Source organism: Syngnathus leptorhynchus, chromosome 2 (genome assembly GCF_054491065.1).
Source record: "Syngnathus leptorhynchus isolate UIUO chromosome 2, UIUO_Slep, whole genome shotgun sequence".
Taxonomy (NCBI): Eukaryota; Metazoa; Chordata; class Actinopteri; order Syngnathiformes; family Syngnathidae; genus Syngnathus; species Syngnathus leptorhynchus.
The window spans coordinates 11725477-11743043 of record NC_141196.1 but is presented as its reverse complement, the minus strand read 5'-3'; the positions used below and the strand labels follow the sequence as shown (position 1 = coordinate 11743043).

Genomic DNA, 17567 nt, shown 5'->3' with positions numbered 1-17567 from the left:
ATAAATAAATAAATAAATGAATGAATGAATGAATGAATGAATGAATAAATAAATAAATAAATAAATAAATAATCTGTTAATGGTTCCCCAAAAGCTCTTTTGGTGGTGACTGTGTATGATGGCTCCTGTTTAACATGTTTGAATGACTTGAGTGATTGGTTAGTTCTGGATACAGCGATATCCCAGCAAGTATACACATTATGAAATATCATTTCCGTTTTATTTTCTTTTTTACTTCCAGTCTCTAAAATGTGTCTTTCCTATATTTGAGCCATTTTAATGGTGGAAAAGTTTTGAAATTATTCCTTGTTTTCAAATTTAAATCACACAAAAAAAACGGGCATTTGAACAGGGGTGTGTAGACTTTTTATAAGAGCTGTATATATGTGCCCTGTGATTGAACCACTCAATGGTGTGCCTTGCCTCCGGGATCACAAATGAACCCGACCGACCACATGTATTAAGAGAAACTTTTGAGAGTTACCAAAGCGAACTCTAGGAAAAATCTGCCCGACAACAAGTTGCAATTTATATTCATTCAGCCTTACATAAACACATCTAAATCACGTCACTGTTTTCATTCAAAAATATCACACCAAGTCAATGTAATAAATGGACGTTTATTTCTTTTTGATGACCGAAATACGTCACAGTGTCTCAATCGTCCTTGCGACGAAAACTCCGAGATAAGAATTCACATTGTCGAGGAAGGAAGAAGTGATGCAAAGGACGAATAAGTGCAAGGAGGATTAGCAGCATGACTTTGAGCCTGTTTGTGCACCGTGAAGGCTCCAAGCAGTGCCACCAGTAGCACTTTGCACTTCTCTGGCAAGATGTCAATGTGACCCAACTATGGACATTTACAAGTTTCTGTACATGTAAAAACTTTGCTCACAGTACTCAAGAGGGAATTTCCTTTCTTGACTATTGCCTGATTGAACAGAGCAGCGTCAAAAGTTGAACCTCCTCCATGAGATAAACTGTGTGAAACTTAAGCCGCGTCAAGCAGCTCTCGTCCGGCCGGATTTCAAATGTCCACAAAATGGGCCTCGCTTGGGTCCCGGCTCAGCATGGCGGCCCCGCCGGTCGGGGCGCTCCGAACATTTCCTGTGAGGCGTAGGTGATGTAAAGAAAACCGTCTGGGTCGCTATGGTGGGAGTAGACCTCCCCCATGCTGGAGGACATGCAGGACATGCTTTTCTCGGCCACCAACAGGAAGAGAGCCTGGGTGGATTCCAGGTCAATCTTATTTCTGGCAGGACAGAGAGAATAAAATGCGTGAAACGTGAAAGTGAACTCAAACTTGAGCTGAGATCATTTTACCTGAGCAGGCAGAGGAACTGACCCAAGGTGAGCTCGAAGGGAACCAAAAACTTAGTCTTGTCCAGAAGGGGGAGAGTCTTTTCACGGATGTAACGTTCCACAATGACCTTCAACACAAAAAACAGTTATCAGCTGGAAGCCAAGTTTTGATACACGCGAGAGAAGCAACTCACGGGCAGCTTGTTGGGGAATTTGGAGCGAATGCTGCACACCTCATCTTTTCTTGTTTCTAGGAAGAAAATCATTTTTAAATTGGTTTATCTTTTGAACGTCGCCTAATGTTGGAGGAAAAATAAATGAAGGCGACTAACTAAGAGACCCTTGTAGCTCTGCTGGACTATTCCAGGAGATGGTCCTGTCTGACTGGAGGTTAACGAAAGTTAATGAAAACTAACAAAGTAACTAAAACTAAAATGGAAAAAAAGTTTCATTACAAAATAAAATAAACATTTGTTTTTGTTTGTAAATTGAATTATAACTAACTAGAAATGAAACAAAAAATGACATTTGTTTTGTCTCAATTATTTTCACACATAAGCTTTTGGAATTTATGAATTAAGACAGATTGACAGTCCTTTGGGAATTGTCGTTTACTTCATGACACAAGACATAAATCTTTTTTCTTTTTTTTTTAAATTAAAAGAATTCTCAACTGTCCAATCCAGGGGTTTTCAATCCATGGTACGGTACTCTGCATGTTTTCTATGTCACTGTACCCCGATTGAAGATCCTTAGCTGTAATCAGTCTTATGAATAGTAACGTAAGAAAAATACAAATCAGTCCATGATTGCATCCATTTTTCCATCACTCACCCAAGCACTTCCTCTGCTTAAAGGGCATCATCATCTCCATGGATTTCTCAAAGGGCGCCATCTTGGTTGCTTGCTTGGGGTGGTTTGCCTGGACCTGCGGTGCTGGAGATGTTGCAGCGGTTGATGGATCGTGGCTGACGTTAACGTCCCCTCAGGTGGAAGTTTGCAAACCCCGACGAGAGACGGGCGCCAGGGGGGCTTTATAGGCGAGCGGGCGGGGAGGAGTCTGCTTGCCCTAGCTCGCTCCCGAACCTCCCAGAAAAAAGAAAAACAAATTGTGGTCCTCGGTGGTGGCTTCACACGTACTGGTTACCTGACTTAGCAGTCTCACAATCTTGTGGGCTGTCAAGAAGGGGACACCATGGCCAGGAAAAGGAATGCAAATGAGGTCATACAACTCATGACAGACCTCCATGTAAACATCTTTATCATTTGATTGTCCCAGCTTGAGAATGTGACCTCATCGTCTGGATGCGAGTGCCGTTTACATAACATGGGAAGTACAAGGTGAATATTCAAATCATTGTAAGTAAAAGTAGTAGTGCCAGCAGCTCTCCCTGATATCTCAGCCCCCTCGTACCTACAACCTCAGAACTGCGTACGTGCTAATCACCTTGCAGATAGGTGGTGGTCAGTAGGCAGTCATTTAACAATCGCTTGTTAAATGAAAATAGGCAAATGGCGCTGTTTTATTCTACTAACATTTTTCATGACTCTAACTTGCTACTCCTGATAAGGTCAACATAAGAGACTTTTGTTCAAATTAAATTGAATATAAGTCAGATTTAAGTGATATATGAGGTAGCTATTTGTAATGTAGTCATTTCTTCAACTGTGGATGACAAACCTATTGCTTCTCATATGGTCCTAAGTGCAGCAGAGGTCAAAAGTCAAATTTCCATCATTTGACGGAGAAGATCGCCATCTGCTGGTCAATGACATAAATACGTCAAGCTGTTTGTGGACCAGAAAGGAATAGATATCTTGACTTGACTATTCAAAAGAATGAATGGATGTTGTTGAAGGCTGTAATGTTTGTTTGTTTGTTTGTTTGTTTGTTTGTTTGTTTGTTTGTTTATTTATTTATTTATTTATTTGGATTAGGGTTTCAGAGTAAAGTTCCAAACTAGGGTTAGGGCCTAATTTGATTCATACTGCTGTAGTATTGTTAATTGGTGTAATGGATGCACAGTGCTGTATGTTTTACTGCTACCTGTAAATCGAATTACATCTCAAGGAGAATAAGGATATTCAGAAACTTAAAGCATATTTTTGTCAGACTTGAGGTGAGAGGGGTTATGTGCCCTTGACACTGGCATTCATAGCTATTTGGCCAAATAGCTGTCTTCAAGTGAGGATAAACGGTTTGGAACATGAATGAATTAACTTCACAGGAAAGCGAGATTCAAAACCCAAATGTCAGAACTTTGAGGCAGATGTATAGCCAATAGTCCACCGTGTTCCCTAACATACAAGATAGTATTGAATATGTGTTTTACTCAATATAGAAGAAATTGGATTTCAGGTCTTGGGTTGTGTGTGAACATGTTCACAATGGAAGTCCATACATGTCACTTCAAATCGAGTCCACTCCAAACGTCACCGAGAGACACAAAGGACCCTGGGAACATAAAACAGACCCCTGTGATGAGGTCACCTGTTGAGTCACACTATCTCTATGGGAACTCTGCAGGAATGCGAGTTTTTTTTTATTTTTTTTTTATGCCGGACTAGTCTCTGCGCTCCAAGTTGGATGCCTCGTTTTTCCTTCCTCCCATGCGTCTATTCAAAAAAAGTTGCCAGCCAATAGCAAGACGGCTAAGACATGTTGGCCCCGCCCCCTTCGCCGCTGCTTCCCACGTTGTGCGTGTGTTGCATTGTCTCATTTGGAACTACTGCAGCCTGCTTGGCACCATGACGACACCCGCTCGTTATCCGCACAATTAAGTGACTACGGGTGGTCACTCGTGGATCCGGTCACGGGCGATCTTCTCGCTGAAATGCCCCCACTATTGGCTTAAATGTGCATTTATACAGCGTTGAATGACCCGGTTGCTATGTTGCAATCTCGGATGCGTTATCCGATAGGAGGACCGTCACCCTAGGATTCGTCAGCGGCGTGAGCGAGGATGGCGTCCGGCCGCCGCGGCTGCGTCAACTCGCTATGGTCGGGCACCGAGCGCGTTCGCATCGGAGAGCGCCTCAAGGCGACGCTGGCCGGGGTCCTGGAGCTGGAGCTGCTCCGATGCAAACACCTCGACATGGTGGACGCCGCTCTGGAGGATCGAGTCAACGCGACCGAGCCGGAGCCGGTGGATGGAAACGAAACGCACGACGATACCGGGCAGAACGCTGCGACACCCCGCGGGCAACAGGTCAGTCAATCCGCAATCCAACAACCATGTCAAGGTTGTTTTAGATCTCCAAGTATGCATGCCGCATCTCAGTGCCATGAAGCGGTTCCCCCCCTCCCCTCCAAGTTGATTGACAAGAGCATTAAATGTCATCGAAGTGTGGCTTTGGCGATCAACACTGGACTGACGCAGCTTTTATTTCCAGTGAGAACGTTTGGAGCTGATGCTCCATTAGCTGTAAAGGTCACTTTGGCATGGTAGACATTTCATAAGGTACACCAACACTATAGTATATCATGATTTCAGTCAATATTATACGTCTTATTTTGTAGTAATTGTATCAATATCACCGAAGTATAGTTATTAACACATACCAACATGCAACTTTTCCATCTCATTCCCCCCACATATTTAATTTACATTTAAATGTGTAGTTAGTTTATGTCGATGAATATTACAATTGTGATTGTGTGTGTGTGTGATTTTTTTCTTCTTAATATTTCACTTCCCTCACAGGATTAAAAACATCTTTCAAGTGGCAGGAATTTTTTTTATTTTTTATTATCGGTGGACAGGCAAATTTTGAATCTGGTCGGTGTACCTTATGTTGTGGCCTTTATATAGAATGTGGGTTGGCATATAATCAATCCAGATGGACACAATGTCCCTGCCTGAAGCTGTGCCCTACAGTAATAGTGATATTGTACATTATTTGTGAACGTGAACTACATTTTCCTTCAGTCAAATTATCCTCAACGTTATGTTACAGCAATTTTATAACCATGGCTAACCACTAAATTTCTCAACTGGACGGAAAGGTTATCTCTCAGAAGTTGAGCTGCACTACCCACAATGCACTTCAGTGTTATCAAGTTTTTCTTTCAGTAAAAATAGTCCAATAACCCATCTGCACTAAAGAAGGGGTGGAGAACTGTAGACCACATAAAAACTGGGAAAAAATCCAGACAACCTAATTAGAACCGAACATGCTCCTAAAACCTGGAGAAGACAGAAAGTACGAAAGCGGGCACAGAAAAGAGAGGCATGATGGTGGAAGTGCTGCCTTTCACACCGCCTACCCACTACCATCTTCTCCGATGTCCCCACTCCACAAACATTTGGTGCTGCAATGCCCCGCCGAGAGGACTAGGCAGCATTTCTCATTCTCACCTCAGAAGGTAGCTGTCGCAGCGGGCCGGCAGGTTGACGCCTTACCCTCTGCCCCCACCCACGTAAACAGCAATGAGGTCCAACATGTAGACGCGTGTAGATGGAACAACATTGAATTTAATGATCTCTTTACACATAGGTTCTTGCTCAAACACATTCGACTGCATGACTCAGTGCTTTGCAATTATATAACGACTTGGTGTTTTTTTTTTTCCCCCCAAAAGACATGCTCACTGGCAACTTCATTAGAGTCTGTCTCCAATATAAGAATTTTATCAACAATTTTGCTTTACCAAGGAAAATAAGGCTCAGCTTTGTGTCAAGATTCTGAATACATTTAGTTTGTAGTTTAGGTTTGAAATATATCTTTTGTGACACCAGTACCTTTAAGTATGGAACAAACGTTCTTTTAAATATTACGAACATCTTAGTGGTTCTACACCACAGCTATCCATTGTCCATCGTCCAATTTGGGAACGATTTTGAATTTAAAAAAAAAAATCAATGTCCTCTCTACTTTTTTTTTTTTTTTTTTTTTAATCAAACACAAGCGATAAATTAGCCCTAATTACAAGAAACAATTTCAGATTTATGATACACAAATGGTCGAAACAGCATTCAGATTAATATCGTGTTTGTAAAATATGAAGTCGATTCGTTTTTCTCCAGCTCAGTGAGCTGCGATTTTGCCACTTGCAGTCACTTGAAAATGACATCACAGTGCCTCAGGGCTAAGCTTGTGAACGTCACTCGAACAAACAGGTGAGTGGCCGTTACCTCTGTCCTCAGGCATTTTGATGTCATTTTCAGTCGACAGCAAATGGCAAAATGAGTGGAATTTGATTTCCCACAAATGTCATGTTTAGACGAGTGGGGACGCATAGAACATATTCATTCGAAAAAAGATTTTAACTTGACTTGAAGTCATGTTACAATGTGCACCACTCATTTTTGTTTAGTTTCCATCACGTTGCTTGAAATTCAATTCAACGTTTTCTCCTTACTAGTGCTAAAAAGTGAGCAAATGCACATCTTGCAAGCAGGCAGAGGCAAAGAAACTTTCTATTTCAATTGAATCTTTCTCATTCATGCAAACTAAATGTCTATAATAGGCTCCTTGAACCAAATGAAACACCTTCACAAATTTTGGGTTCAGTAAATACTTGAATGGTGAATATAACATTTTGTTAAACATTAAAAGTTGTCATGTTGCCATGATTTATCTTTCGGATCAAGGGCCCAGTCAGCTCAAGCGGCATGTCAGAGAAAGATGGATGCTCTACTGTGTGTGTGCGTGTTTGTCAGTCTCGAAAACAAGGTTAGTGTTAGGAAGCATCACCTTACACGGAGCCATTAGACTGACTTGTGGATTGAGTAAGGCTTTGTCTCTGCTTGTTGCCTCAGGAGCTGAAACACACACACAAAAATAGGAGCCCACTTGAGTGAAGGTTTTGCAGAGGCACAGCGTAGGCGTATGTTTAAAATTAATAATGCACGAACAATAAATAGCGCTCGACAAAACACCTTTTACATTGTTTGGCTGCATGTATGTGTCCTACCTCATTGTTCCAGAGGTGCTCTGGTGCTCACATGAATGAATATCAGATTACATTGCTCACTACTGCACCCCCCCCCCCCCCTTCCTCCGTCCTCTTCCTCCTCCAGCCACATTTAACTCTCCTATGATTTGATCATGCACTGGCTGGGCCGTGTGCAACATCATATGCCATAATATGCACTGCGGATGGACGACATGCAAACGATGCGTCACCCGTTTGGAATCTTGAAATAGAACGAGAGTGAAAAGTGCAGGTTGAGTTCCATGCTCACTGCTGGTGTGTGGGAGGAGAAGCGAGAACTTAGAGTTGGAGCAGTGCTGAGTCGGGGGTAGCAGGCTGAGAGGATATTATGGGAGTGAGGGAGGGGGGGGGGATTATTTGTCAAGGGGAGTTAGAGGAGAGTGAGCATGGTAGTAACGGGTGGTGGTCGGGTCCTTTTACCTTGCCCCAGCAACCACTTGCCCCCCCACCCCCACCATCCCTTCCTTTAACCAGGCAATGAGTCACTCACTTCAGTTTTTTTTCCACCACATTCCTCATCTGCAAGGTGACAGGTGGAGATGGACAGAAGCTCTTCCTCATCTGCCTTTCTTTTTATCCCCCCCACCCCTTCCTTCTGCCGCTCTGCTGCTCTGTCTTTGTTACGTCATCTGTCTTCTCCCATTATCTCCTCAAGCCCCCCTACCACCCACCCCTCCTGTTTCCTGTCATCGCAGCAGTGAGTCACTACCTGTATTGTTTTCTTGATCAGGAGAGCTCACAGGCTTTCTCTTGTCTCATGCAGAGACAGGCCCGCACTGCTTGCGAGGTGGGTTGGGGGATTTGGAGAATAATTGAACAGAGGTGGCTGAGTGGGTGGGGTAGGGATGGTTGTTGGGGGTTACTCCATGCCTTTGCTAATCTAGCAAATGGAAGCACTTTGCTGACTTGAGTGATTGTCAGTCCTGTTGTATGGGGATGGGGCCTCGTTTACAAAATGTGCATTCCAGGGAGGAGTGATGTCATCGAAGGGGTGGGCTGAAAATGATGTCATACACTCCCGTGCAACACCTCTGTTGTTGTTCCTTGGTTTTTATTGTATACGGAAGACATTTAGGTTTCGGATCCAGAGAAGAGTATCAGACAAAAGTTTCAAAGTCACGCTCTTATTTCACGGTATTAACCTCCAGATGTGTTCAACAATGCACCTTCTCATCAGTCCATATAATGCTGTTCCCAAACTTTTGTGGGTCATCTATTGCTCTACTTCCTTGGAAAATCCAATCTAGTCACGTCTCGTCTCGTCTCCAGCCGTTCCACAATGTGTGGGTTGTTTTGGTTTCTGTCTGTGTGCTCGCCCCTCCCCTCCTGTGTGCCCCATGATTGGTTTGATTTGTTCTCACCTGCCTCTTGTTACCTGTCGTGTATATAAGTCCTGTCTGCCCCTCACTCCTGTTCGGATCATTGTCGTTTTGTTGCGGTTGCTGTTGTTTTGTTGTCGTGTCGTCTTCATGACCTTTTGGTTCCTTTCATCTTGAAGTACGTTATGGTTAGTCAGTCATGTTATGGTTTTATCAAGTCATGTCAGTTTGTAGAGTCTGGATTTTGAGTTCCGCCAATAAATCCTGGTCCAAGCTGCACTTGGTCGCCCTGCTCCATTCCAACCGTGACAGATGCATCAAGACGCACTGCCAACACATCAAAAGACTTGATCAGGCGGAAAAGTAGAAGGCTGAGGAAAAACACTGGACATTAGCTCAATAGAGCATGCATTATAACTCCTGAAGGGAGAAATCCCCCGAAAGAAGAACTCAGACTGTAGTAAAGGTCTGCATTTAATGCTGTCTGGTGTAGTGAGTGGCTTGATGCAGTTATTGCAAGAAAAGCGTTATGTTGCATTTTTACTTCATCTAAACAAGTCAGCCCAGCGCACCAAGCCACCCACATTTCAAGTGAGCAAAATGTTAAAACAGAAATGAACACATTTAGATATAAATAGCATGAAATAAAAGCTGGACTTGTCTGATAATACTCTTCTGATATGAAAGCCAAAAGTTTGAAGTATACAGAGAAATTGAAGGGGACTGGTCATCTTTCTTTTTGTAACTTTTTATGTTCACCTCATGTTGGGGTGGGGCAGGCCAACCCAACTTTCTAAGCCTAAATAAATAAGGAATGATAGGAGTCTTAAAACCTGTAAAAACGACTGTCTGTGATGACTTTTGATAGTGATCCTTCAGCCCGCACCTGTCTTGTGCTGTTTATATTTCAGGCCCCCTCCCCCTCAGACACAATGGGCCTGTCAAGTCAGAGTAACCCAGACAACTCCTGTCGTAACTCTGGCGACGGGACGGTACATTCTTCAGTGGGCGGGGGGAGTAACTCCCGCTGGTCTACTCTGTCCTGGGACGCCCCCTCTGACCTGCTGTCACCACCCACCCCCGACCCCAGCGGTGCCATCCACCTGGACAGTGATTCCAGACCGAGCTCAGGTAAAAAGATGTACCAATAGAAGTGTGTGAACGTCTTGTGCAAGACGTCTTTGTAAAGATTAACCCGCCTTTTTTCTACTTTGTTGACTTGCACTTTGTGTGACTTAGCCCTGACTCACTCGAGGTTTTAGCCTTTCCTGGCAAACACATTGTACTCGCTGCCATCCGAGTCATACATTCCTCTCACAATTTCCATTTATTCACAACTCTTTTGAGTGCTTCAGATTCTCGAAGTTTAAAGATACTTTCACACTTGTTTGAATTCTGTGGTGTCTGCTTTGTCGAATCGAAACTAGACTCATTCCCACGTTGTCACTTCTGACCTATCCATCACCGACACCTTTAGTTTGTGATTTGGATATGCACATACATGACCTGATGTTTTTCTTTTCAAGGTTTCTATTCAGTGAGTGGGAGCTCACTGTCAGACTCATGCTATTCAGTGTCCAGTGATGCTGCCCAGGCAAACAGACCCACAAAGTTTTGGGAGCAGATCCCTGGTTCAGTGTGCAACACTGACATCTTATGGTCAGACTGTGCAGTGCAACCATCAGGACTACATGATCCACGCAAGGATTCAGAGTCAACCCAGGAGCAGTCAGTGTCAGGTGAGATGAAGATTATTGTGGAAAATGAAATGTATTTGACAGTTACTGCAATCAAATATCCTTCTGTCCTGTTTTGCAGGCTCAAGTGAGCCTGAAGCGTGTGGTCTTAGCTTTCTGTCAGACCTCTGCCCAGGCCTCGACAACTCATCGACCTGTTCTCTTCTAAAGTTTGGCCGTGTCTCTCCATCCCCCATCTCCTCCCGTGCACAACGACCACAGTTGGACCCGTGCTACTGCGAAGACCTCATATCCCGTCGGACAAAAGAGGTGTACCCGTATCCCAGTCCGCTGCATGCCGTTGCCCTCCAGAGTCCCCTTTTTACCTCTCAGACACAAGCGCGATCTCCTTCTCCAAATTCGGAAGGAAACCAAGCAGAAGAGCCAACAGAAACCATCGGTGGTGTAAGTCCGCCTCTCCGACGACAGAATGCCTCGAATCCAGCGTCTTTGACGCAACTGGAGCAGTATATCTCTCGGCTAGCTCATCAATACCGCCATCGGATGAACCTCTCCATCCCTGATCTTGCACACTTTCCACTCACACACAGAGGCCTTAGTACGCCTGGTAAAAGTCACGGTTCCACTCAGTCCCTGTCTGCCTTTGAAAGCCGCAGTACATCTTCCACGCTGCCGGGGGGCAGTGTGACACCGTGCAAATCGTTACTGGGCAATTCAGCCAGAGTGAGTGTCAGCGCCACTGGGAAAAAAGCCACGAGGAACTCAATCAATCTGGGTAGCCTTCCCTCTGCGACCGCAGAGGATTTGAGCATCAACTTGCATCTCAACCTAAACTTGAACCTTACTCCTGGTTTAAACTCTAACAGGGGGATTGTTGAAACACCCCAAAATGTCAATCTGGGGGTTGACTCCGCGGGTTCAGCTGCTTCAGTGCCGTCACAACCCTCTTCAACGCCTGGCCCGGCGCTTCGAACACGGCCCCGAATTTCCACCTGTCCTACTTCCCTCAACCACCGCAGCTCCTTGGAGCTCACTTCGGGTCCTGCGACCACTTCTGCATTTGGATCGGCTGCCTTCTCTCGTTCATTGGACTGGAGTGCTGGACAGCCACCTGAAGCCGGAACCTCAGTGTTTGGATCAGCGGCGGGGTCCCAGCGCAGCAGCTTGATACAGGAGTCCAACTCCAGTCTCAAACTGATCGAGGACTCTCCCATGGTGGGGGAAATCTCGCGCATCTCCGGCTTGTCCAGGGCCGTCGTGGTCGGGCTGATGGAGCAAGGTGTGGAACTGGACATCGACTGCTTCCAGGCAGACGCGGCCAGTGAGTTGAAGAAACATAAAGGTCTCCCGACAGTCCATAAACAACAAGCACATGATGTCATAAAACGGACCGACCTGACCCCTCAAAGACCAATTCAGCTGTCTCTCAGCATCTCCCATTCGCCGCAGTCCCAGTCCAGTGTCACTCCTCCCCTCTCACACTCCAGCAGCCCGGTCCACCCTTATCAGTGCAGCCATGCTACTTCTCCAGTCTACTCTTCACAGAGCCAGTACCAACAGATCCCTTCCCAGTCAGACCTGCCCTCCTCCACAGCCTCCTCTCCTCCCTCCTCCCGTCCCACGCAAAGAGCCCACTCTCCTCCACATCCTCTCCAACCCTCCCCGATGGGAGCTACCCCGCTTTCAGTGTTCCGGAGGGACACCCCTTTTCAGTGTTCGCTGCCCCGTGCCATCACCGGCACATCTCCTGTGGACTTTGGTGGCATCCATCCTAGGAGCGGGTCCCTCCGACACAGCGGGGGTTGGAATAGGGTGGAGGGCGACGGGCTCTACAGAGGCAAGCATGCGTCTCACAAGCTGATCAGGGCAGCGACTGTTAGCAACTATACCAAGAGGGAGGACTCTGCCTCTACTTGGCGTGAGGATGAGAAGACACAATCACGCAGCAAGACCTCCAACAAATTGAGCAGAGCCTTCGAGCGGCGCCTCTGGGGAAAGGAGACTCAGAGCGAGAGGGAGGAGATGGATAGGGCCGAGTATGGCTATGGATGGACAAGGAACACGGGCAGTAAACATAGAGCGTCCAGCGCTCATGACAAGTGGTCAAAGGTAGAAAGCTCACCTATTTTCTCTAAGATGAGAGGAAAGGAGGGTGGAGAGAAGCAAAGTTCCAGTGTCAGGATCTCCAGGAGGGCTCTGTTCAGGAGTGAGTCTCAGGGCTTGCTGGTGCCTTGCAACCAGGATGAGCCCACAAGACAGTCAAACTGGGTTTCCTCATTCGACGTGGGGCAAAGTGCCAGATGTGCAGGCAGGGACAAAGGTGCCAGACTGCTGAATGCAGCGGAGGACAAGCACCTCTCATCCACAGCTAGCCTCTTTAACCTCTCCTGCTCTCAGAGCTTCGAGAGCAGCTGTCACTCATTCAGTCCTCTTTCTTCTCCCTCTTTTTCTCCCTCCCCACCACCCAGACATCCCCTCCAACGTTCTCGATCCCTGAGGGACTTGGGCAGGCGTGTTTTTGGCTCTATGAGATCCTTAAGTCTCAAACAGAAACCATCTAAGTGACTTTTCAGCTGCTTGATGTGTTAATCTTGCAACATTTTTAAAAAAAGTATTGCTTTTGGACTGGAGATACAGAAACCATGTTCTCTCAACAACCCAAACATTAGCTGCTGAGTTCATCTCAGGCACCTTGATCGATAAAATGTATTACTTGCAAAGGGTCTTGCAGCGTGAACACAATGGCTGCACTGCATAGTCTACAGAAGAAAAAAAAAAAAAAAATCACAGTAGTCTATCGGCATCTAACGATGCAAAGACCCATATAAACATCTTGTGTTTTTCTGTGAAGTCTTGTAGAGAACTTATCTGGGTAAAAGTAGCTAGTTGTAGTAAATAAGACAATGACCATACTCATTTCATCAGCGACTTGAATGATGTAACTAAAGAATGAATATATTCATATACACGCTTCTGCATGCTGCTCTGTGACAAGTTCTTGTGAGAATGATATTCTTTTTTACTATTGGCAATCCTGCCTCTGAAGTACAATCATACTGGCCAAATGTTGACCAAAACCAAACTTGTTTATTTTGAATGTGCTCAGGACTTTGAAAGAATTGTTACTTGTGACTAAGTGCAACTTTTAATGAATAAAATAAACGTCAAGTTAAACATAAACAGTGTGTCATACAAACCCATACACAAGCCAGGTACGAATTGGGTATGAAACACAAAATGCACAGTTGACAAAGTCTCTTTGCTTTCAGAGTCAGATAAACGAGTCTGATCTTTTGGGTTCAAGAAGCATTCTCCTTGTTGCTAGGGAACATCGTTTCTTGTCTCAACTCTTTGTATGAAACATTATTTTTTGTTTAAAATCAACTTACAAGTCAAACATTGGGACACTTTTTTTCTGAGAACGTCCAAAATCTTGACTGGTAGTATCCAATTACTGCTGTACCTCAAAAATAAGACATCATTGGTTCAGGCTTTCGTTTCAGAACATTCTTGAGTTGGTCTGCCATCCACTCAGCTCAAACAAAGTCTCTGGTTTCGGCTGAGGCATCATTAGGAGACAGTGTAATAAACTACCTCGCTTGATGCATCCGTCTGATTCTATTTTCCAGGGCAACTCTTTGTGCTGTTGAACATGCCTCGGTACATGGCTTTCTCCCGGACTAACTCATGGCTCAGCTTCTCTTCGACCCTCTGCAGGTACTTCCTGACGTTGACATCTGTTAGAAAAAGATCCAACAAAGGAAATAAAAAAATCATACGTTGAAGACCTTTTCAAATGAAGAAAGTAATTTCTCAGCATTTTACTCTTATCAATTTAACATTGACTGACCACAAGTATATTTTTGCACGTCTGTACTGTTTGGAAGGTGACCTCAAGCTGATAAACCGCAGAAGACATAGCCCGCATCCACACTCAGAGTGGCCTTTCAATTGATTTACGAACATTACCTATGCTTTCACTACTCCGGTGTGTCGCAGTAGGAATGGAGGCTCTCGAGGATCGGACTTGGGCACCACTGTTCTCCCTTTTTAGTTCAATATTGGACCTTTTTCTACATGCATTTGAACATGAACTATATTAGGACATGATGTACTTTGGTGCAGTAAAAAAAAAAAGCACACACACATATGCACACATTTTGCCCATATTAAGAATGTCATTTCTGTGATATATCCAGTTAAGAAATGCGTGGTCTTTTTTGGCCCCTTTCATTACTTAAGTTGCACATCCCTGTATTAAAAATCAATTTACCGTTAGGCTGCAGCATGCAGGCCTGCGTCAAGTACTGCTTGGCTTTCTGTGCATCTCCAAGCTCTAGTGTGGCCACGCCGGCCCTGTACAGTGCTTTGGCATCAGCTGGCCGCTGTTCCAACACCTTCATGCTGTACTCGTGGACACGAGCATAGTCCACGCTCTCTCTCTGCAGCAAACAGGCTGAAAAAGAAAAATAGTCTATGTCCAGACACTATTACATATTTGGTCGCACTCACAACATTTTATCACACTGCACTAGGAGTGTGTTAACAATATCGCCAGTTACACTTGCACCCTTGTCATGTTTGTATATACCAGCTAAATTGTTGAAGCAGTCCACTTGTGTGTTTCTCAGTAATGTTTCTTGTTCAGATGTGAGTGCTGGCCTCTCAGGTCCAAATCCTTTTAAAGTCAACGGCATTTCAGAGTCGAGGCTTCGAAAGATCAAAAGGGCACGGTGATAACGGCCAACAGCGGCACGAATGTTTTTTTCCCGATAGAAAGCGTTCCCTTCCGTCTTCATTTGCCCCGCTTCTTCCAACAAAGACCAGACTGGCGTTGAAGCAGGAGCAGCCACTGCTGCTGCTGCTCCTTCCATCGCAGGCCTCTCCTCTCCTCCGTTAGCCTGCATTTCTGGAGCGGAGCTCATATGCTGAAATGAAATAGCATGAGCAGTGTCATTTTACTGAGGAAAAACACAATTTATATAATATTAGTGTCAACAAAACAAGCGCGATTAGTGATTCAAGCCTAATGTTGACAATGGACACAGATACACATTAAATGTAAGCATAAATATAATTTGATGACTTTCCATTTTGCAATTTATTAAGCAGGGCCTTCTGTCTTTGTTTTAAATGCGCAATATCCCAATATTATCATCATCGAGAGAGACTTTAGTCATCGTGAGTTGTGCATGTTCAGCATAGGTACGCCCTCTTTCAAAAGTAAGCTTACAATTATATTAAGTTTAACGTTTAATTTCGTGTGTACACATTGACAAATGCCATTTGCAATCAATGTCTCGCATTTGTGCGTGCATTCTAGAGTGTAGTATGCCTTCCAAAGACTCCTAAAGGAAACTCAAGGGTTTCACTTAAATTTGTCATTTATGTAGAGCACTGCATATATACCATAGCTACACGCCAGCACAAGGCCTCGTCAAATGTGTGTTCTATAATTTGGCTCCATCAAATTGTTGCTTGAAAGTCAAATAGTTCTCGATCTTATGACAGGACAGCGCTGTTGTACTACAACACCGCAAACAAGCAACCACAATAATAAATATTAAACGGCACGGTCGACAAAACTGAACATTACCCTATGCTTAAACAAGTATTTGACGAGCTGTTGAACATCATTATAGCTCCATAAATGAGACCGGGGTAAATCCGAAGTAAAATACACGGTTAGCATAAACGTTGCTTGTGTATATGACGTTACAGCTAAGCTAACCGTGCTCGTCTGCGGACATACTTCCTAACATAAACACACAAATACTCTCAAGATGTTTGTACGTGTAAGAGCTTTAAATGGTCGTGTTTCAAGTCGGCACGAAAAGGCTCACCTTAAATGAAAAGCGAGCTAACAGCTAGCTGAAAAGCTATCAGAAACATGTATGCATTCTTCTTTGTTTTGTCATCACTCGCTCACCCTAGGTCTTATAGGCGATAGTGCCACCTAAAGGCTACAGGTGGATTTACCCAATTTGTTACCGCCAATTAAAGGCCATTGTGGAATTGCCCGTTTGTTTAAAAAATCATACAAAATGTAAAATATACAGCGCTGTATACAACATAAACACAAATCCGAACAACGCCTGTGTAAACTACGGAAAAGAGGCCCACCAGCAATGTGTAGATGATGGGCTACTGTAGCTGAGATGCCGTTCCACGGTGTGTCGGTTGTCTTGGTTTCTGTCTGTGTGCTCGCCCCTCCCCTCCTGTGTGCCCCTGATTGGTTTGATTGTTCTTACCTGCCTCTTGTTACCTGTCGTGTATATAAGTCCTGTCTGCCCCTCACTCCCGTTCGGATCATTGTCGTTTTGTTGCGGTTGCTGTTGTTTTGTTGTCCTTTTGGTTCCTGTCATCTTGAAGTACGTTATGGTTAGTAAGTCATGTTATTGTTTTGTCATGTCAGTTTGTAGAGTCTGGATTTTGAGTTCCGCCAATAAATCCTGGTCCAAGCTGCACTTGGTCGCCCTGCTCCATTCCAACCGTGACAGTATGTGTATGATAAATCCAGGATTACGCTCATTGTTGCACCTTTGATAGACAGAATGTCTTCTTAAAAGTTCTAATAAACTGCAAGTGCCAAACTCAAGGCACGGGGGCCAAATCCGACCTGCAACAAAAACATTTATGGCCGTGAAAGCAAATTATATGCGTCGACTTCATGTTTCTTTACTTTTAACACTGAGCTGAGATATTGCACAATTTGTTTTTTTATGGACCCACTTCCCTTTAAAATTGAATTGAAAAATAGTTGAATAAACAATTTACTTGCATTTGTTATCCCTCTTTTTTGTGTATACGTGGTTGTGAGTTTTCTGAACAGAGTCTTGTTTTGTCTTTCACTTTTTGGAAATTCTTTACTGTGTGAATGGAAAACTTGTTCAAAAGACGATTCTTTGTTGTTCGAGAGAATACCTCCCAACACTTGTACTTACCCAAGCCCATGAGATTTGCCGGCACCCAGACTACATCAGTCATTATCAGTGCAACAGAAAAAAGTCCACTGGCTTTCCGCTTATTTGTAACGAAATGGATCCACCATTGTTAGAGATTCAGTATCTTGCTCAAGTACACTTAGACATGGCCTCAATGGCCAGTGATCGAACTCCTCTGGGCTGGGAGACGACTGCTAGAATAAAACTGCACACAAAATATGATGGTTTGGTTTTTGCAGTCCTGCCATACTTCCACTGGGTGTCACAGCGTCCCTGCAAATTTTCCATCATTTCAGTTTGGACACGTAATCTTTTATGAGATATGATTATTATTATGATAAATACAATCTTTATCATAATAAATATG

General features: G+C 44.2%; 3 protein-coding genes across 7 annotated transcripts; 1 reads left to right on the top strand and 2 right to left on the bottom strand.

Moving 5' to 3' along the window:
- Positions 1 to 643: 643 nt before the first annotated feature.
- Positions 644 to 2281, bottom strand: map1lc3cl (microtubule-associated protein 1 light chain 3 gamma, like). The gene is made up of 4 exons (XM_085905056.1): positions 2137 to 2281; positions 1497 to 1552; positions 1324 to 1430; positions 644 to 1252 (listed from the first exon to the last, which is right to left on the bottom strand). Exons 1-4 carry the CDS (start codon positions 2195 to 2197, stop codon positions 1066 to 1068), a joined length of 411 nt encoding a protein of 136 aa, XP_085761182.1. The 5' UTR covers positions 2198 to 2281; the 3' UTR covers positions 644 to 1065.
- Positions 2282 to 4073: 1792 nt separating this feature from the next.
- On the top strand, positions 4074 to 14146 carry LOC147060757 (uncharacterized). Of its 5 annotated transcripts, none has more exons than XM_085905656.1 (4): positions 4074 to 4511; positions 9471 to 9690; positions 10086 to 10298; positions 10378 to 14146. In XM_085905656.1, the coding sequence occupies exons 1-4, from the start codon at positions 4266 to 4268 to the stop codon at positions 12819 to 12821; spliced, it is 3123 nt and encodes a 1040-aa protein (XP_085761782.1). In that variant the 5' UTR covers positions 4074 to 4265; the 3' UTR covers positions 12822 to 14146. The 5 variants fall into 5 exon arrangements, with proteins under 5 accessions (XP_085761782.1, XP_085761783.1, XP_085761786.1 ...); XM_085905657.1 differs by lacking the exon at positions 4074 to 4511 and adding an exon at positions 8464 to 9150 and having other exon boundaries at positions 10378 to 14145; XM_085905660.1 differs by lacking the exon at positions 4074 to 4511 and adding an exon at positions 8465 to 9025 and having other exon boundaries at positions 10378 to 14145.
- Positions 13131 to 16238, bottom strand: ttc9c (tetratricopeptide repeat domain 9C). Its single transcript, XM_085905662.1, has 4 exons — positions 16100 to 16238; positions 14848 to 15184; positions 14530 to 14712; positions 13131 to 13993 (listed from the first exon to the last, which is right to left on the bottom strand). The coding sequence occupies exons 2-4, from the start codon at positions 15179 to 15181 to the stop codon at positions 13875 to 13877; spliced, it is 636 nt and encodes a 211-aa protein (XP_085761788.1). The 5' UTR covers positions 15182 to 15184; positions 16100 to 16238; the 3' UTR covers positions 13131 to 13874.
- Positions 16239 to 17567: the final 1329 nt, after the last annotated feature.